Source organism: Scatophagus argus, chromosome 4 (genome assembly GCF_020382885.2).
Source record: "Scatophagus argus isolate fScaArg1 chromosome 4, fScaArg1.pri, whole genome shotgun sequence".
NCBI classification, from domain to species: Eukaryota; Metazoa; Chordata; class Actinopteri; family Scatophagidae; genus Scatophagus; species Scatophagus argus.
This window is the reverse complement of record NC_058496.1, coordinates 2,715,117-2,734,206: the sequence shown is the minus strand read 5'-3', so window position 1 is coordinate 2,734,206 and position 19,090 is coordinate 2,715,117. Positions and strand designations below refer to the sequence as shown.

Sequence of the window (19,090 nt, the reverse complement as noted above, 5' to 3'; positions counted from 1 at the left end):
AATCAAACCGTTCTCACCATGAAGCTACAAAAGCAGACTGACTTTCTTTGTGTTTTTATTCCTTTATTTAAATGGATGCACATTATGGACCAATATAGTGTATCATCATGAACATATCAAGAGCTAGTGTGAAGCCATGCCTGCCAGCCATTGTATAGTCTAACTGATTTGGTATTGTGAGTTATAACATTTAAGAAAATGTTAAACTCTTCACACAAAAATGAAAGGAAAGCACAATACAATTCTGAAAATCTGTCATTAGACTAACATAACATAACAAGACTGAGTGACAATACAAGCACGAGTAAAATGTTTTTCTGTTTTTCTTCTTCCTGCATGGCTCACTTCTTTCTTCCACCTCTCTCCTTCAGTGCCAAGTGGATGATTGAACCGTTGCTCATGTTGTAGTAAGCCAGGGAGTTGGAATCCTTGATGAAAATGCCCTAAAAGGAACAAAAGCACACATTATTTTTAAATCAGTCAAATTAAAAGTTTAAAAGAAAGGTGAAGGTTACGGGAGGATTTAAAGAAAAACTTACCTCATACTGTAACTTCTGTTTTCCTGCTGGCATGCCCGTAGCTTCATGGATTTTGACTTTAATGACAGACACCTATGGAGACATTGCATTTTCACATAGATAAGTATGCAGTAGGTGCACTGGCATACACTCACTATAAAGAGAGAAACAATAAGACAGCGTTTGCATACCTGGTCTGTGAGTGGGACTGTGAAATTCAGCACTTGTCCATTCAGCTTCCATTCAGTCTTGTCCTGCATGTTGGGGACCTGCACTTTGACGGCCACAGGACCCTGCAGAGGTTAAAAACAAAACGGTCCAAGTTGAAACAGAGCAACTTCAAAGTAAGAGAGTAGAATGAATGTAGGTGTCAGAGGCCCGATCAGACATGTTGCCATATTCATTACAGCTAAATCCACATGTGTAATACATGTGGAAAGAGGTAAAGAGGTTGACCGCTGAACGAAAAACAAGAATATGGTGTGTTTCTCAGTCATCACAACTTAAAAAAAAATATATACACAGGCCTGCTTCACTCCTGTGTTCACATATATTCATATCAACAAATCCAAAACAAACCATTTCTTTGATTTGGTTGTTGTCTTCTCTTAGCCTGTAGGTTTACAGGTAAATTTGGCTCACAAGGTTGAATCCTGCATTTTGAATTTTGACTACATTGTGCCATGAACTCTTGGAAATAACCCGATGGCGCTTCACCACTCTAACAAACCTTATTTCTGCGAAGGAACTCGTCCTCTGGAATGAGGTTGTCCTCAGTCTTCATCTTCTTGCTGATTGGCTCGTCCTCATGAGGTGGGGGTGGGTGGGACGGTGGTGCAGGAGCAGAGCTCGGTGGTTGGGGTGCTGGAGGAGCAGGGACAAAGGCTGGAAGAAGAAAAACCAGTTATCTGAATTTTAAATGACGGACGACTTAAAAAAGGTTCAGTTACCCAATTAGCATGATACAACAAGGATTAATTTCCTTCACAATGAATATAGTTTGAGTGCAGGTGATATGCATTTCGAAACCTTCATCTTACCAGCTGGAACGACCATGGGAGGTGGTCTGGGGGCCATGATGTGAGGTGCTGATGGTGGCATTGGGACCACATTGATGCGAGGAGCAGGAATCATGGGAGGCATTGGCGTTATAACTTGTCCTGGTGCAAGGCGCACCACAGGCGCCACCGGTGGTCTTGGAATTACAGGTACAGTAGACAGGAGAGTGGTACGTACTGGAGGTGCCAGCTGTTTACAAAGAACAGATTCATTATTAGTTTAAAAATAAAAAACTGTTCAATTTCATCAACAATTAGCTGTTTTTATGTAGCTCACAGAGGAGGGTGGACGAGGCACTGCCGTGACTGGAGGACTGGGTTTGGGTAAAATGGCTGCAGACGAGGGCATGGGAGGCTGGTGGTGAATTTCACTGGGCTTGCTTGGGCCAATTTTCTCCTTATTGTCATCCTCTCCCACCAGTCCTTTGGCCTTGTGAATGGCTTCAATCTGCTCTTGCAGGGTGATGTTGGCCTGCGCCGCCTGCTGGGTACGAGCCATGCTTCCCGAGTGGCCATCCCAGGTAACCTGGCAACATGAAACATTCAAAGGTCAAAACTGCTGTGCAGCCCAATTTCATTCAACGTAGGAATTCTAAACCTGCTACTGTACTCACCTTCTCCTCTGGCTTTTGGATTTCTTCTTCACCAATCTTCTTACCGATGGCCGTCTCTTCCACACCAAAGATATCGGTACGCCTCTCGGCCAGTTGTTTCAGGCTGCTTTCGATATCCAAACCAGGAGCATAGACTTCATCTTCAGTCTGCCTCTCTCTGATGCTGCGGTCCCTCTGCTCCAGCCAGCGTGGATCCAGCAGACCAATACGCATGTGCTCTTGCATCTTGCTGGCTGGGATCTTCTCACCAGTGATTGGTGAGATGAGATACTCATCTTGAGTGACAACTGAGGGCTGAGGTTTGGAGGCTGTGAAGAAAAGACAACAGATTAACACACCGGACACAGTAATAGCTTGTTATGCACTTGGTATTTCCTCATCTCTTAGTGTCTTGTTACCTTTGGGGTCGTAGTCTTTGCGAATAATAACCTGGTCAGGAGTTGGAGGCAGTGGGGGTGGCATAGGGTTGTCAGGTGGCAGTGGAGCCTTCACACCCTCATCCTCATCATCAGATCCCTGAGGACAGCAGGAGGGTAAGAATGACATGTGGTTACCAACACGTTAATTAGTTATTTCTCTTTATGCAGAGGGTAGGGACGTGCGAAATGTTATTGTTTATGATATATCGTCAAAAACATTCCCCACGGTAAGAATATGTCATCCCACAATAAAAACGATAAATTCCCATTGACGACGCATGTAAGTGCGCGACACACCCGCAGCCCAAAACATGTGGAATATTGACAACAATGATGGAAGGCGGAGCACATATGCCAGGCAGCGAGGAGCTCGTTCCTAGACGAGGCTCCAGCTTCGATACCTCGAACTGGTTTGGTTTTTAAAAGTCTGACACGGAGCAGCAATTTACCATGTGCAAGATTTGCAAACAAATAGTGCATACAAAGGGCAGTAACACAACTAATGTGTTCCAATACCTGAATACGAAAACCGGAATACGATGATAGTTAGAAAACATGCAAAGATACAGAAGCAGCATCAACTTCATCCAAAGAAACAATCAACTCAGACGAAACTTGTCGATGCATTTGCTCATTCCACACCGCATGATGATCAGATCAAACGGTGGAAAGAATTAACGGAGGTAGTTTTGATTTTTATAAGCTAAGTTATTTGCACTGTTTTTTTACTGCCTGTGTGCCAAAACATTCTAATAATTTTTAATAAATAATTGATTCTGTTCTCACATTTCAGACTTGTTTGTTTGGTGTCACTCACTACATTTTTGCAGTACAGGTGTACTACTTGAACTTAACTGATGTAGTTTAGTAGCCTTTATTATTATTTTGGTGATTGATTTATAGTCAAAAAGATTAGGCTGAATTGGTGATTATCTATCGTCATTTTTATCATTACCGTGATTAATACCAGAAATTATCTGGATAAATCGCCCATCCCTAGCAGGGGGTAAGTAAACAAAGGTTGTAAAAATAACATTGGATGGAAAATTCAAAACAAGATGAGACAAAAATCCAATAAGGTCTCTCTTAATTATACCAACAAAGCAGGTTACAATTGTTCAAAGAAGGACAGTCCTTATTCAGTTCTTACCTCATCCATGTCCTGCACTTGTGTATCTTGATCTGGCTGTGAGGGCTGGCCTTCGTTCCGATTCTCCCGACCATCATCCTCATCCTCACTCTCCACCTCCATCTCCACCTCCTCACTCTCCCCGTACTTCTCATAGCGCTCTTGGATCAAGATGCGAGCGCCAAGCTCCTCTGGTGTGGTAGGTGGGGGGAAGTGGCCTGAAGAAACAGAGATGCCAGAAAAGATAAATTATTCCAGCTACATTAGATTCCATTTTAAAGATTCTAATCATTGTGGTCATATTACCTTGTTCGCTGGGCTGGAAGTCCACCGTCTCGACCACTACAAAGTCATGCCAGTCAATCTGAGCATATGCCACCCGTTCTTTCTCTCTTTCCTCCTCCTCCTTCTTCCTCTCACGCTCCTGGAACTTTGCCCACTCGACACGGTACTTCACCTGATGGTTTTGCAGCAGTAACGCTGGTTAACATGAGCAACACGCTATTTCAATACGGACATTACTGTAAATTACATTACAATGCTGATTACCTGGTCCAAAACCTCTTTTGGATTCTCAGCCTCTCTCTTCAGTTTGGTCAGCAGGCCTTTGGGAGGGATCAGAATCTACAGGTTGAGAGACAAGATCAAGATTCAATTAAGCATCACCAACCAACCAAAGAACCAAAATGCCATCAGGGAGGCACAATTTTTCAGGTCACCTTGGTGTACTGCTCAACCAGTTTGGTGAAGTAGTTGAAAAGGCTGTGCTGTGGCCGCAGAAAGTCAAACTGGTAGTTCCTCTGTTCTTTCTGCATGAGCTGAGTGAGAAACTGGCGGCCATTGCGAGCAACAAACTGGGCAGTGAGCTTAACAACATCGAGATCAAATGCTGAGATTGATGGAGGATCTGCAATGAACTCAAACTCAGGCGGCGGTTCTTTGGGAACAACTGTCTCTTGGATCACCTGAACGTATTGACAAACAGAAAATATTAGTTGCTGTTAAGAAATACTACCACTTATACAGAATGAAAAACAGACAAGTAAGAGCAGAGTGAAATGTCTTACTTTTTGAGGAAGCTGCTGGGACTGCTGCATGGTCTGCTGCATAACTTTAGGCACTGCTGCAGAAGGTTCCTGCGCCTTGCCCTCCTTAAATTCATTGACCTTATGACGGTAGTAGGCATGGTAGGGGTCATTGGGGTTGAGGAAATTAAACTTGGGATTGTTGATTTCATTCTGACGGATTCTTGCTTCAAACTCAGGTCCATTCCTGTAAAATGAACAAAAATGAGTTGAATGCATACAGTCCTGTTAAGATTGCACCTGTATGAGAGACTGTACAACTGATACATGTGGAGCAACCAACCTGGCAACAAAGCTGGCGGTCTTGTCAACTATGTTTCGGACCTCAGGAGGTGGATAAATAATCCCAACGATGGGTTTAGTGGCTGGGGTTTCTTCTCCTGCCGCATCGTTCTGTGGCCAAACATTACATTACATTTGTTAGAATGTGATATGCAAGATTTAATATAGAATTAAAAAAAAACAATAACAATGGTAACGGCAGATGTTTTAATCAAGCTGATGTGATGCTTCTGCAACCAGCACACAGCACAACACAGGAAACTCTTAGGACTGGATGAAGTTGTGGCAGTCAAAGCATCTTTAACGTTTGGAGGGGGGTAAACAAATATTCTTTGATATAATATATATATATTTATAAAAATAATTGTCTATTGCTGATCTTATGAATGCTAACATCACTGTTTTTTCCACTTTCAGTTTTCAGTTCTTTAACCAAACAGACCAAATTTCGCTGCTCCTCTGCTGAAGTAGTCTCGGTAGTTAACGTTCTCTCCAAACATGAAATGAATGACGCTGAAGGCTAACACTAAGCTAACACGACTTACGCCTTGGTTACCTTGATTATCCTAAACAAACACCGGATAATTCAAAATACAGTCACAGTAATAGAAACATTTCGCAGTTAGGCAAAGTATAAGTTAAACGATCATTAGTTTCCTCACAGAAGCAGTCACTACTTTAGCCACATTGCTAACGTTAGCCGACTTGTAGCGGTTTCCTCACCTTGTTGTTGGACTCCGGCTGAACAATCTGAACAGGCCCAGGCGGCATGGCTATATCTTCTCTGGAAAACTGAAACTTATCTGCAACACCCAACCAAAAAGAACAGTAAAAACGTTTTACAGCCACTCAATATACCACGTATTATGTTAGAAATACAATGTATATCAGCAAAAAGCCTACGTTTGCTCCAACTGAACACTTACTGCGTTGAGCTTTCGTTGACCCAATGGAGGCCTATTACTTCCGGAAACAGGCCGCAAAGCATTATGGAACTTGTTGTAACTTTTGGCGGTTGCTAAGGAGATGCTTAGTCAACAAGCTAGTCCCTGACTGCTCTCATTGTTTTGTTTGACATAAAATAGTCCGGCTTGTTAGACATGAGTGAGTCGTTGGGCCGTCAGGACTGTATCGAAAGCCTTCGAAAAGACCTCGTCGACCTTCAGGGTGCGACTCTGGACGTCTTTTCTAGAACCGGACCGGTCCGCTTTTCCTCCTGGAAGTTCCCCGATAAACTCTCCTGTAACCTGGACATGGTAGCCCTACTGGAGCAGTATGACTTTGTGGATGGGGAGGATGAATTCAATCAGCACTCCCACATTGTGTTACTGGAGCTGGTGATTGACAGGTAATACACAGCCTGACGTTATATCACATCATCACATAAAACTGAAAGACTAAAACGGCTCTTTTGTCGCTCCTCTTCCTGAACAAGGCTACTGCTTCTTCTACAAAGCTTCAATGCCCATGTTGAGCGCTTGAGCTGCAGCCGCAGGAGGGAGCAAACCCGGCAGATAGGATGCCTCTCAGTTGGTCTTGTAGTCAGAAACTACTGGAGTAATTTAGTTCGATTCACCAACCTTAAGGTGAGGCAAGCAGCTTTATTTAACCAAAGATAAAACAGTTAAGAGAATGCCAAAATATGAACACAGAACTGATAGATCTCAATACCTTTTTTCTCATTTTAGGGGATCAACAAAGACAAAAACGAGACAAAAGAAAAGACATTTGACTGTGATGAGACAGGGTCAGTTTCGTCTGTCTCCCACCAAATGAGCTCAAGGAGTGACCTTTGCATACGCTGCTTGTCTGGCCAGGCTTCAACAAACTCCTTTAATGTTTCACCACAAAATCATTTATCCTCCAGTCCTACCCACAGCACCTCAGGTCACCCTAAAGTTGAAAGCCACAATGCAAGTTGCCAGACAGTTCAGTCATCCCTTGTTCCCTGCGATGCATGTCATCAGGTGCAAATCATTTTGAGGCAAACAGCGGATGCTCTGGTGGAACTGTTTCAGAGCGAGGGCCTGCCCTCATCTCTGCAGCCACTCTTAGTAGCTGTGGAGGACACCCTGGAGATGGGACATATGACAGCAGCTGATGTCTCCCAGTGGGCCTGTGAGCAGCTCAGAGACATACGCCGGCTGGCAAAGCATCTTCAAGATGTGCGGGGTACAGTGCAGCCCCTTAAGGATAGACTAGTGGCAGCAGAAACGGAACGAGACGGTTTCAAGTCTCAGCTGGAAAGAAGACAGAAAGAGTTCAAGCAGGAGATGGAAAAACACCAAGCAAACATAGTGCAGCTGGAGTTTTCACTGCGGAAAGCACAGAGATCCATGAAAGAAACAGAGCAAAGGCTACAAGAGGAGCAACGACAACTCAAGAGAGGTGCAGAAAACTCAGAATAAATAAGATGGGAGCTCACTGAGATCACATTTACCAAATATGTTGTATATTTTTGTGACAGAGACTCTGCGCTTGGAGGAGAATAATTCCAAACTAAAAGAGACAGTAACGATACAGCAAGATACTTTACAGGCACTTGGTAAGATTCACATCACAACCACCTTTCTTATGATATTCATATCATCAGTGTTTTGTGACAGTTTCCAGTTAGTCCACAAGGGTTTTTAAAGAATGTATTCTGCTGAAGAAAGAGGAGGGTTTTCTCAAGCATAAAGGAACACTTCATCCTTCAGCTCATCAGAAAAAAATCTAATTTGAAATCAGTACATTTTCAAGGTTTTCAGTCTGTCATGCTGTAGTCTGAAAGGTAACTAAAGCCGTCAGACAAATGTTAAGTTATAAAGTACAATATTTGTGGAAGTACAAAGATGCATAAACTTAAGTGCAGTACTTGTACTTTGTCACATTCCTCGACTGATGGTTTTATTTTGTGTCAGAGAATGAAAAGAATGCACTGCAGGAGAAGGTGAGGACCTTGCACACAGAGGAGGAGGCCTGCTGTAAACTACAACAGAGGATCCAGCAGTTAGAGAGTCAAATCTCTGAAACTCAACTCCACTTCGACAAAGAGAAGGCGAAGTACCACAGCGCCTGTCGCCAGCAAGAGGTCAGGGTCATGACACACGCCAGATTATTTGTTGTTTTGAGCTGGACAGCAGGACCGTCTCACCTGTGTGTCGTGCTTGTCGTGCGTCCAGTCGATGCAGGCAAAGCAGCAGTCTTTGTTAAAGAGAGTTGACGCTCTCGATGAAGAGTGCGAGGAGCTGCAGAGGCAGCTGGCAGACAGGGAGGAGAGGCAGATCGACCTACGCAACCAGCTGCAACAGATGTCAGAGGAGAAGGACCAAACGTGGACTCAGCTCACTCAGCAGCAGGTACACTGGACTTCAGACATTTCGCAGTAAAGACTCTGAAGCCCTGTAGCTCATGTGGTGATGCTTGTGTCCTACAGGACCTGTGCTTAGAGCTACAAATGCAGAAGCAGACGCTAGAAACAAACGTAGGCGAGCTGAAGAAGAGCGTGGCTGAGCTGAAGCAATTCATGCAAACCTTAAATGAGAGGGAGAGACTGCTGGTGGCTTTCCCAGAGCTCAGCCCTCTGGCTCAGGCACAACCACAGAGTAGGCAATTATTTAATATTTGTCTGTAAGATATTAGCCACCCACTGAATGACACTTCCCTAACATGCTTCCACAAACAGCACTGAGTGAGTGTGTTTACACTCCTCTACAGCAACCTTTAGCTACTCAAGCCACATGTATCTTTTGGAAAAATAAAATAAGAATTTTGCATCCAGTCTTTTATTTCCAAACTGCTTCTTTTTCTGAGTACTGTAATCATGCTGTTAACATGTTCGTTCCACAATTTCAAGGTACAGGAAACGTTCTTTTGGACATGGAGCAGCAAATGCAGGCAAATAGCATTCGAATAAAAGTTCTGGAGCAGGAAAACGCTACCCTGCACACCAGCATTGTGAAACTGAGGGAAAGAGCGCAAAATAAAGGCAGCAGGGTAGGACGGGTGAATTTGTAATGTTACAATATATATTCACTTAATTCACCTGTATTACTCATGTTTTTGTGGATGTTACTGGTATGATATTAACACACTCAAATCTATGTCAATAGGAAGTCTCACTTCAGCAAACCTGGAGCCTCTCTCTGTCCACCAGCCCATCACCAAAACAACAAAATCACCCGACACAAACCCAGAAGAGTCGGCTGTAAGTTGCCACGAATGTAGCTTTGGATCACAGGTTGCATGATGCATACATTTTGTAAATAATTCATCATCTTGTGTGTTGCCTTTTTCCCTGCTTTGTGCCACAGGCAGAGCAGCAGTGCAGCATGGGATACAGGGGCATACAGTGACAGAGCGGGGGAAGCAGGACGAGGGGAAAGTGGTCTGGAGTCAGCTGGGTCAGGGGATCGTGTGTCCGCCGCCGCCACCGCTGCCCCTTCATCCCTGCAGCTTCACCTTCAAACCCTCCACCTCGACTCGGGCTCCACTGCTGCCAAAAGCCGCACAACAACACGCGGTGGTTTCCTTCTCGATCACTCCAGGAGCGTGAATCAAAGGAGAAAATGAAGGCGTTTGCGCATTCAAACAGAAGTCAGCCTTGCAGTGGCAGAGATGAAGAACACAGCGTTTTATAAGGAATATTCCCCAACATTATTATGTCTTACTGACTCTCACAGGTTTTTACATTGTCATCACACACACTTTTGACAGTCGATCACCACTGTTGGCCTTGCATCTCTTATTACATCAAATGCATAATAAGCCTACTGTGTAGAAGGAAGACTGCTATGAACAAATAGGACACTGAAGCCTTTGCGCATTAGCTTTCTGGAAATGTGATCTGCTTCTAAAGAAATGTGTGGCTTGTACAACCTTGACTGACAAACAGTGACACGTAGACAGGTGTGTTGATAGCTTTTAGCTGCTGTCTGACAAGGGTGGGGAGGTGTGGGGAGTTTCCAAGGAAACACAGGATTCATGCTCGGCCGACTCAACACAGACCTTTGTTTCAGGCCCTCTAAGATAGTCTGTCTGTAAATCCTTGATAGTGCACCAAAACGAAGACCACATGTAATGCAGATCACTGAGTCGACGCGGCTCATGTTTGTGTTTATGTCCAACATTGAGTGGAATTTTGAGATGTCATGAGCTCAGGTGAGTAACCTGAGTCAGGAAGCAGGGAGCCCGAGAGACTTAGCGTGTCAGAAAAACATTTTGTATTTGCTCTTGGATCTTTGTCTTCATTAACCTGACAAATAATGAAAACGAGTAAGTACTCGTAACTGACTGGCACTACAAGTCATCTTCACTTTGATCTGCTATACCTAAATGAGCACCTGATCAATACTTTCAGTCATTCACGCGACAGCTTGTGCCCTGAGGGTCCAACCGCTAATTGGGTTAATCATACAGTCATGTTGTCAAGCATGTAATTGAAGTTAGTCTTAAGCCACAGATGTCAGTGAACGTTACATCAGCACTACGCCTGACTGGCATTTAGTCATGTTAATCGAGAAGTGTGGCGGGCTGAAATGTTCACTTCTTTATTATGTAATAGACAAGTGAAAAAGAAATGATTCATGTCTGTTCTGAAATAAAGTGTAGCAAAGAGAGTTATTGCACCGATAAAAACCTTTTCTTGTGCATCTTGTGCACACACCAGATGAAAGCTACTGTGAACGCTGTGAGGCAAATTAAATACCATCTTCATAACTAATGTTCTCTAAACCTTACAGGGTGTGATTCTTTGAAGTAATACTGCAGTCAGACTTTTTGCAAATGCTGCTTCAAAACATTTATTTTTCATATATAACACAGTCTTTTGCATTTTTTTTTACAGACATACACCATAACAGAAAGATCTGAGAAATGTGCAAGTACAGAATACAATACCACTCAGAAGTAATAAAAGAACTGGTTAATTTATAACTGTGAAAGAATGTTCTGCTTAAAAAAGCCCCGAAGACAATATCCGTCACTGGCCCTGACATCAAAAGCACGACTGAGACAAAAAACACCAGGTAGCAGTTTTCAGTGTGCAAACTTGTACAAAATTCTCCTTTTTGATAGTTGTGTTTTGGTTTCATAATCAGAAGTCATGAAGATGTGTGTGTATTTATCTAACAGACAATAAATGAAACAACTGAGAGTGATTCACTTTGGAATTCAGTCTGCATTGGTTACAACATGTTTAAGGCCATTGGTTTCTTATGTAACACATGCAAACACAAACCGAAATTTAAAAAGTGAGTACATTTACCTGATCGGTACAAAAAGCCTCATGTTCACTTGCTGACACTGCTGTCTACAAGTGCAGGCTGTGGGAATGTTATCTGAGCGTTCTCACATGTGTGCCTTTCTCTAATCTAGGTCAGGCTGCAGACTGCTGCAAATCTGCTGGGATTACGGACGCCGCAGTGAGATGAAGCACATCCCGGGTTTAATGCAACCACCAGCGTCTGCCTGCCCGCCAACCTTCTACCCTGTGTGTGAAGAACTCAATAGGTTTGTGCTTGTCTTATGGATATATCCAGTAATCTAATTATCTCTCAGGCTATCTCAGGAAGTCCGTCATATGACAAAGTAAAAGTTCTGTAATCTCTGTGTTTTGATTTCTAATCTCATGCCAACAGGGGAAAAGAGGAGAGGGCTGCGCGTGAGAAAAGACTGCACAAGAACAAGATCAGTGACGCAAAAAAGAACGGGGTCATGGGATCAGGTTTTGGAGATTAAGTGAAGCACTGAAGTGTTGTTCAGCCACTTAAAAGGTGAACACGAGCTCTTAATGGAGACATAACTTGGACAACTCAGATACCACGACACACAAAAATGACAGAAGTGGCATAAAAGGGAAACTCAGAAAAAAGTGAAGCAAATTAGACCTGTATAAAAGCAAAACACCCAAAGTAATAACAGAAAAATAAATACATCAATTAGAATATGTGACTAAATGATTTGGAAGAAACCACTATTGTCAGGGCAGGCTATGAGTACCAAAAGGAGGTAATGGACTGAGAGGATTCAAATGGTGAGAGTCTGAAGTTTCTCCTGAGGCTTTGGGGAGAAGAATTTGAGAAAAAAGGCAAAAATGCAAACTCACAAAAGTCTGTGCATTCCTCTGCTTAACTGAAAAACAAACAAACACATGCAACAAATGATGCTTACTATAGTCAAAATGAAATCTTCCAAAGATGACAGTTTGTGAATGTTGATTTTCCTCTCAAGGTTAATATTTAAAGGTATACTATGCAGAATTTGTTGATGGCTGTTTGAAAACACACCAAAATTAGTTGGCCCTTCCTCCCCGGCTCGACAGCCGAGCGAATCGAAGAGAGGGAGCAACATTAGGGGTGACAAAACTGTGAATGTGACAACTAAAATACTGATTTCCTTTCCGGTTTTGTGGCAGTTAAATTCAAAAGTGCAAATTAACACCTCCTCCTTCTCCTCCCATCCTCTGCTTGCCTCTGTGGTCTGCCTGTGTGTGCTAAGCTGAGCCCCACCCTCGGGCAAACACACTGACATGCAGCTCTTTATGCAACATTGCTGACCAACAGCTATACTAGAGGTAACTCTTTAAGTCTATATAATGTTTTGGTTTCTGCCCTGCCTAGTATACCTTTAAAAGAAACCCATCCAGTGTATGTGCTTAACTAGAAGCACAGTTTGTCACAAAAAAAGCACCTTATAACAAAATGGATGCTGACAAACTGGCGAAGTTGCGGGAAAGGAGCTGGTCTTAAAGGATATAGCACAACATTGATGCATTACAGTGTGCAGGACAGTAATAAAGCTCTCTACTGTACATTCGAGTGTTACAAGATAAAATACAAATATGCTTCACAACCAGACGGAGAGCGTGCATCCCCCCCTGTGGTGTTCTAACATTTGCAGAGCAACAAGTACAGACTGTGGCAGGCCGGTCACGCGCTAAAGGGAGTGAGATGCAGAGTACACAAGTAATAGTACAGCGTATGAGTGGGACACAAGAGAAAACACCAGGCAGTAGTACTGACTATGTTTGGTCACACATCATCTCTTTCCTGCGTGGTCCTCAGCTGTGGACTCAGTGGAGGGGCTGATGTGGTCCACTTGTCCATCGGGTTGGACAGACTGCACTGTCTCTACCAGGCTGCCGCTGGGTAGCACCACGTAGCGGGCGGCCATGTCTTTGGGCTGCAGCTCCCGTGTGCCCTCCTTACTGTGCCAGATCCCATAGCCAAAATACACAAGCAGACCTGGGAAAACAGCAGCACGAAACACATCCAACTGTAATGACTTTCGAGTCAAGGTGCACTGTGCACAGGTGAGAAAGGCTGGACAAAAACAAAGGTTTGTGTTGTTAAATGTTGATGTTTTCTTCTCTGTGGGCAAAATCAATGTATCTGTGCTATAAAACCCTGAAATAGACATTTTATAGTCTCTTTTGCTCAGATGAAGTTTCAGCCCTCAGGTTTGCTTCAAATGTTGATCTTGTAAAAGGCCTGAGAACAGAAACTTAAATCCAAACAAACGAGAAATGCAGATGAAGCCAGAGTGTCTGACCTGTTTTTGTACTACTCTCAACTTAACGTGCATCTTGAGGGGCGTGTGAATGTGTGCATACTAAGTTTAATGGCAATCCATCCAACTGGTGTTGTATGTTGTTTGTTTATACGATGACTGACTGAAAGGCCAACATCCCCATAGATAAAAAAGTCTTTCAGAAGCCCTACATATGTCTAAAGCTTCACATTTACCGTAATCACTGAAATTCCAGTTCTTTAATCAGCTTGGATTTACTCTTGGTGGAATATTGATGGCTTTAACTCTGAGTCGAATGAAGAAATCCCACATTTTTTCCCTTCAGTGGCCATTATGGAAGGTAAGTGGCCGTTTCTTTCTCCAGGGAAACGAAAAGAGCCAAGCCCGGGCCCCTGTCAAATGTAACATTCCATGCGTGTGCATCTTGTTAACTTGTTCCAGTCTGACAGAGGTGTTTAAACGGTTTACTGGTCCAGATAAGCTTAAAGCTAATGCAGCTAATCATGTTTCCCCAGTGATCCCCTTTACTGACAGGGCATTACTGCTACATCCTCAGAGGAAAAGCTTTCTCTACTGCCCTACAATATAGAAAATGTTTAATCTGATAATGTAGACCTGGCACATACATACATTAGGTTTACTAGCACCCGAAGGGAGATGTTTATTCATTCTGCTTACTGAGAGACATTTGCACAACCTTTAAGTAGCCACAATAACCTTAACAACACACAATGCAGAGTTTGTGTATACCTTTGAAGAAATCCATTTTGCCACCTTATATGCTGCACAAAAAGTGTATTTATTTTACAGGAATATGTTTGAACAACTATGCAAAAGGGGAGATGAGGTTTTCCACTGTGTTCTCTGCCTGGTGCCTTCTCACCTATAGCGATCCATACGGTGAATCGAACCCAGGTTAGAGGACTGAGCTTCATCATAAGGAATACATTGATGAGGATGCTGGCACCCGGAGTCAGTGGAACCAAAGGTACCTATACAACAATAAAACATCAGACATACGCCAATCACGGGTAACGCACTTTTCACAACAATAACATTTGGCTTCAAGTGAGTGTATGCATTTAATCTGCACCCCACCCAGAATTATGAGAAGCAAATTACAAGTGAGAGACAGCATCATCCAATCGCAGAGTTGTGAGGATCTCACCTGGAATGTTTTGCTGTTGGTTTGTGGTTCGTGAATCCATATGAGCGCCAGGCTGAAAACAAACGCTAAGCTAAAAATCACCAGCAGTGTTGCAAAGCTCCAGATTGGCAGCTGCAGCTGGTCCCTTCCGAATTCGAGCACAGCGCAAAGGGAGACTGAGCTCACAATCAGAGTCAGCACGCAGATGGCCACCACCTCGCCCGGCTCACATTCCCCAAGCAGCCTGCCCAGGTACGGCTCCCAGTAGGCCTTCAGCTGCCCCACCCCACGCTGCTCTCTTGTCTTCTGCCTCTCCACCAGCTGGAGTTTGTCAGAGAAGGACTCGTACTGCTTCAGCTCCCCGCTGTCCTCGGTTATGGTCTGAGACTCCAAGGCGTCAGGGGCAGGCTCAGCATTAGGGTTTGGAGTTGTGGAAGCGGTTCCCTTGCAGCTGGTTTTCTCAGGCTGGAAGCGCAGCACAATAACACTTGCTGCCACAAACGTGTATGCCAGGAGGGTGCCGATGGACAGGAACTGAACCAAGGCCTCCAGATCAAAGATGAGAGCCATGGTGGCCATGAGCAACCCAAACACCAATATAGCATTGACGGGGACTTTGGTGACCGGATTGACCCGTGCGAAAATGGAGAAGAACAACCCATCCTCTGCCATGGCGTACACAATGCGAGGGAGGGAAAAGAGATTACAGAGCAGCACGGTGTTCATGGCTGGAAATGGGAACAGAGAATCATTATGAGAAGTCAAAGCACAGCACTGTCAGCCAGTTCAAATGTACATGTCTGTCAAAGATGGACACTCACCACAGATGGAACCCACTGCCACAACAATTCCAGCCCAGCTGTAACCACGTCGGAAGAAAGCATCCGCCAGAGCAGAGTTGGGGTCCAGCGTATGCCAGGGTACCATTAGTGTGAGCACTGTAGAGACCAGGATGTAAGCAGACGCTGCCAGTCCGAGGGAGATCGCAGTGGCAATGGGAACAGCCTTCTGTGGGTTCTTTGCCTCCTCGCTCGAGGACGCAATTACATCAAAACCTACAAACGCGTAGAAGCACGTGGCAGAGCCCGACAGTATTCCAGAAAGTCCGAAAGGTGCAAAACCTCCTTCTTTCTGGCTCCAGTTGGCTGGTTCAGCCAGCATAAAGCCAAAGATCAGGATGAAAATGATGACACCCATACTAATAGTGGAGAAGATATGGTTGAGATAAGAAGACACTTGAACTCCAAACGAAATGAAGAATGAGGCAACTACTAAAATCCCTGCTGCAAGAATGTCGGGGTAATGGGCAAGGAAGGGCACGTTCCACTGCATAATGTGTGTCTCCGTGAAGTTCTGGATGGCGTGGTTAAAAATGGAGTCCAGATAGCCGCTCCAGGCACGTGCCACAGCAGCGCCGCCAATCATGTTCTCCAGAATGACATTCCAGCCAATGAGAAAGGCCCAGATCTCTCCGACAGAGACATAGGTAAACATGTAGGCAGATCCTGTTTTGGGGATGCGTGCCCCAAATTCTGCATAACAAAAGGCGGCCAGCAGAGAAGCAATGCCTGCAAATAGGAAGGATATGATGACAGCAGGCCCAACCATGTCTTTAGCCACTGTGCCTGTCAGGACATAGAGCCCGGAGCCCACCATGCCACCGATTCCCAACAGAGTCAGGTCCAGGGTGGAGAGGCAGCGTTTCAGCGACGTGACCATCATGTCATCCTCCAGGGTCTTGAGTCGGTTCAGTTTCTGACAAAGATGCACCGCTGGGGCGCAGCCCCTCGGACAAGTCGCCATGGTTATGGAGTCAGAGAGGCCAGCTGGGCAGGATGGTGTTGTGACACTCACGCTTGATCCATTACCTGTCTATGACGCTGACCTGCAAGACAAACAAGTACATCAGAGCGGTAGAAGCTGCTGCGTGTTTATGTGGTCTGAATGTTTTAACCTCCAAACGCCACATTCAGGCCACATCAGGAACCACACAATGATGACTGAACTAAATGCACTTTATGTTCACAGTTTTGCTGTTTGGTTGGACATGCTGTCATACGTCTGCAGGGTGGGGTCTGGTGTTTGGCTTGAAACATCCCACACAATGCAGACAGACATGTGGGTCTGTGCTAAACCAATTTGGACACAGAATAGCTTGGCCTCTGTGTTTAAGGAAATTAGCTCTTCATCCTCGCAGTCTGGACAATGAAAACAATAGTGTCAGTACTTACATTTAAAACCATTTTAATTCATATAACATAAATAAATGAATATGCTGATGGTCATTTAATGGAAAGATGAAGTTATTTAAATGAGAGGAATTATTATTACTTTATATTTAATTTTATACAGGAGACCTAAAGGTAACATTTCTGATTGCACAGCCGTTATATTTAGTAGCAGTAAAAACGACATATTAACTTGGAGTAAGTGATATAAAAGAAATAGTCCAATTAATCCCAGGAATCAGCCAGCCACCTGAACAGACCGTCTACGTGGCTCTTTCACTCTTTAAAATGTATTGTATCACTGGGCGCTCATCGCAGGGCCGGCACACGTCATCTTAAAGGAATCCGGTACGCTGATGTGTGAGATAAACGCTTTAAATTCACCAACGAAGGAGGATGTGCGTGTTTTTTTTGTTTGTTTGTTTTAACGTTTAATCCTCTCACCGCAAAGCAGCATCATCCTCCAGGCGGTGCAACATCCGACTGCTGGCCTCGACACGCACACGGCGAAAACAGGATGCCTTCGTTACAATTACGTAACGCTTTATTCCCCTCTAGAAATAAAACCGCTGCCATTAAACCAGCCGTTTGCACGTCATGTTCATTTCAGACTGTATCCGTGACCGCATGCGGTGCGGGGGATGGCCGACGAGGACAATTAGCGTCGTTTTAATGCAACATCAATCATTTATAACAAAATGGAAACGCAAAACGAGGCTCGTTAGAGCTTCCTCTCTGTGCGGGATGCTCTGGACACGCAGAGCGACACCGCAGTCCGCTTTCGCGAGGCAGGTGGGATCCATGAACGGGATTCCCATTGCAACCACACAGAGGGAAACGACAGGAGACACGGCAGAAGTTCATCGTCGCTTACCGTTGTTGTTCAGGGTCTCATGTGTGCTGCGAGTCCGGCGTCGCCAGGAGCTGCCGAAGTACATCGTCTGGTGATGGAGCAGAAGGTGCGTCGAGGAATAAAACCAACACGCACCGCCTGGACGGCTTAAAGGCGTAGTCACCTCTCCGGTCCTGCTGACAGGACTTCCTCTCCGCCCCTCCGCGCCCCACCCAGGACTCAGAGGGGCAGGAGAGCCGGCCGTCCCCGGACCTTGACCATGTGGGTCGCATATAAATCGTCTGAGACTGTCTGACAATCGTGCGTATTGTGTAAGAAAAGTTAGCATTTAGGGTTGGCAAAGTAAAAACAGCAGAAAACAAACATTGTGCAACATGTTAAGTTGGAGCCTTACGGGTCCTCAGAGATAACGTATTATTTAATGTTTTATTTTATCTTATGCACACAAGATCATAATTAGGACACGTGCCACGTGATAAAAATATATTAACTAAGGGACGTCTTCTATTGAGGTCTGTTAGCCACATAAAAAACATAACAACAACAACAACATGTTGTTGTCATAAAAACAACAACAACAAAAAAACCCATTGTGTTCATGATAAAAGGTAAACAAGCCCGATGGTTTCATTTAGTTTTTACCCCAAGGGACAGCTGATGAAGCAGGTGTGGGCCCAGCACATCAAAATGCTGTCCGACCACGGAGCCTTCAGGAGCCTTCAGATGTCTGTTACATCTGGTCAGTAGTGAGCCTAAAGAAGAGAGATGTGAAATGAAACCTGCTAGTCAGGGGCTTAACGGAAGTCTGGACCTCTAATGGTCCTTATGATCTGAAGATGGTTATAAAAGTCCAATTGTGATGAACATAAAAGATCATGTCAACCTCAGTTTAAGACACATCAGGTTTGGGTTTGTGTTCCTCCACAGGGAGAAGTTACGATTTAAGGTGCTGATCAAATCTATAGTCTGGTTAAACACACATTCCTGAGACTGAGCCTCACAGGTGAAGACAGTCAACTGCAAGAATCTTTTCTTTTTGTTATCTAATCAAACTACCCACAAACAGGTGGAGGTTTTTAAAGAGGGGGTCCTTGAATCACCAGTCTAAGGACATTGACTGGTATTGTGATTTGTAATTTTGACTATATAAATAAATCTGACTTGACTTGGAAGCCTCCTGATGAAATAACTTTGAACAGTGCTACAGCAATAAGATTTACACAAAACATTCTGGGACTCGCAAAAG

At 44.3% G+C, this 19,090-nt stretch overlaps 3 protein-coding genes across 5 annotated transcripts; 1 reads left to right on the top strand and 2 right to left on the bottom strand.

The window, feature by feature from the left end:
- Nucleotides 1-42: 42 nt before the first annotated feature.
- Nucleotides 43-6,160, bottom strand: sf3a1 (splicing factor 3a, subunit 1). Of its 2 annotated transcripts, none has more exons than XM_046386830.1 (16): nucleotides 6,032-6,160; nucleotides 5,829-5,908; nucleotides 5,107-5,216; nucleotides 4,806-5,010; nucleotides 4,458-4,703; nucleotides 4,288-4,362; nucleotides 4,045-4,195; nucleotides 3,760-3,956; nucleotides 2,589-2,706; nucleotides 2,191-2,498; nucleotides 1,854-2,102; nucleotides 1,559-1,766; nucleotides 1,249-1,403; nucleotides 710-811; nucleotides 540-611; nucleotides 43-443 (listed from the first exon to the last, which is right to left on the bottom strand). In XM_046386830.1, exons 2-16 carry the CDS (start codon nucleotides 5,874-5,876, stop codon nucleotides 342-344), a joined length of 2,346 nt encoding a protein of 781 aa, XP_046242786.1. In that variant the 5' UTR covers nucleotides 5,877-5,908; nucleotides 6,032-6,160; the 3' UTR covers nucleotides 43-341. The 2 variants fall into 2 exon arrangements, with proteins under 2 accessions (XP_046242786.1, XP_046242787.1); XM_046386831.1 differs by having other exon boundaries at nucleotides 6,009-6,067.
- A 45-nt stretch (nucleotides 6,161-6,205) lies between these two features.
- Nucleotides 6,206-10,727, top strand: ccdc157 (coiled-coil domain containing 157). 2 transcript variants are annotated; one of them, XM_046386834.1, is made up of 10 exons: nucleotides 6,206-6,453; nucleotides 6,541-6,691; nucleotides 6,794-7,493; nucleotides 7,573-7,650; nucleotides 8,009-8,178; nucleotides 8,270-8,446; nucleotides 8,524-8,692; nucleotides 8,944-9,083; nucleotides 9,200-9,294; nucleotides 9,401-10,727. In XM_046386834.1, exons 1-10 carry the CDS (start codon nucleotides 6,206-6,208, stop codon nucleotides 9,657-9,659), a joined length of 2,187 nt encoding a protein of 728 aa, XP_046242790.1. In that variant the 3' UTR covers nucleotides 9,660-10,727. The 2 variants fall into 2 exon arrangements, with proteins under 2 accessions (XP_046242790.1, XP_046242789.1); XM_046386833.1 differs by having other exon boundaries at nucleotides 8,944-9,092.
- Nucleotides 10,728-12,112: 1,385 nt separating this feature from the next.
- Nucleotides 12,113-19,047, bottom strand: slc7a4 (solute carrier family 7 member 4). The gene is made up of 5 exons (XM_046386835.1): nucleotides 17,866-19,047; nucleotides 15,585-16,648; nucleotides 14,785-15,491; nucleotides 14,500-14,608; nucleotides 12,113-13,330 (listed from the first exon to the last, which is right to left on the bottom strand). The coding sequence occupies exons 2-5, from the start codon at nucleotides 16,564-16,566 to the stop codon at nucleotides 13,125-13,127; spliced, it is 2,004 nt and encodes a 667-aa protein (XP_046242791.1). The 5' UTR covers nucleotides 16,567-16,648; nucleotides 17,866-19,047; the 3' UTR covers nucleotides 12,113-13,124.
- Between the last annotated feature and the right edge of the window lie 43 nt (nucleotides 19,048-19,090).

What these genes read in the sequence shown, in the direction of transcription:
- sf3a1 (XM_046386830.1), bottom strand. Translation starts at nt 5,876, where the DNA reads ATGCCGCCTGGGCCTGTTCAGATTGTTCAGCCGGAGTCCAACAACAAG. An exon ending in CAAAAGAGGTTTTGGACCAG is followed by an intron (nt 4,196 to 4,287) that starts GTAATCAGCATT and finishes CAAAACCATCAG; the next exon opens with GTGAAGTACCGTGTCGAGTG. An exon ending in AGTTCCTTCGCAGAAATAAG is followed by an intron (nt 812 to 1,248) that starts GTTTGTTAGAGT and finishes TAACCTCTGCAG; the next exon opens with GGTCCTGTGGCCGTCAAAGT.
- ccdc157 (XM_046386833.1), top strand. Translation starts at nt 6,206, where the DNA reads ATGAGTGAGTCGTTGGGCCGTCAGGACTGTATCGAAAGCCTTCGAAAA. An exon ending in GCAACGACAACTCAAGAGAG is followed by an intron (nt 7,494 to 7,572) that starts GTGCAGAAAACT and finishes TTTTTGTGACAG; the next exon opens with AGACTCTGCGCTTGGAGGAG. An exon ending in GGCTCAGGCACAACCACAGA is followed by an intron (nt 8,693 to 8,943) that starts GTAGGCAATTAT and finishes CACAATTTCAAG; the next exon opens with GTACAGGAAACGTTCTTTTG.
- slc7a4 (XM_046386835.1), bottom strand. Translation starts at nt 16,566, where the DNA reads ATGGCGACTTGTCCGAGGGGCTGCGCCCCAGCGGTGCATCTTTGTCAG. An exon ending in GGCAGTGGGTTCCATCTGTG is followed by an intron (nt 15,492 to 15,584) that starts GTGAGTGTCCAT and finishes TCCCATTTCCAG; the next exon opens with CCATGAACACCGTGCTGCTC. An exon ending in CACCGTATGGATCGCTATAG is followed by an intron (nt 13,331 to 14,499) that starts GTGAGAAGGCAC and finishes CTGTTTTCCCAG; the next exon opens with GTCTGCTTGTGTATTTTGGC.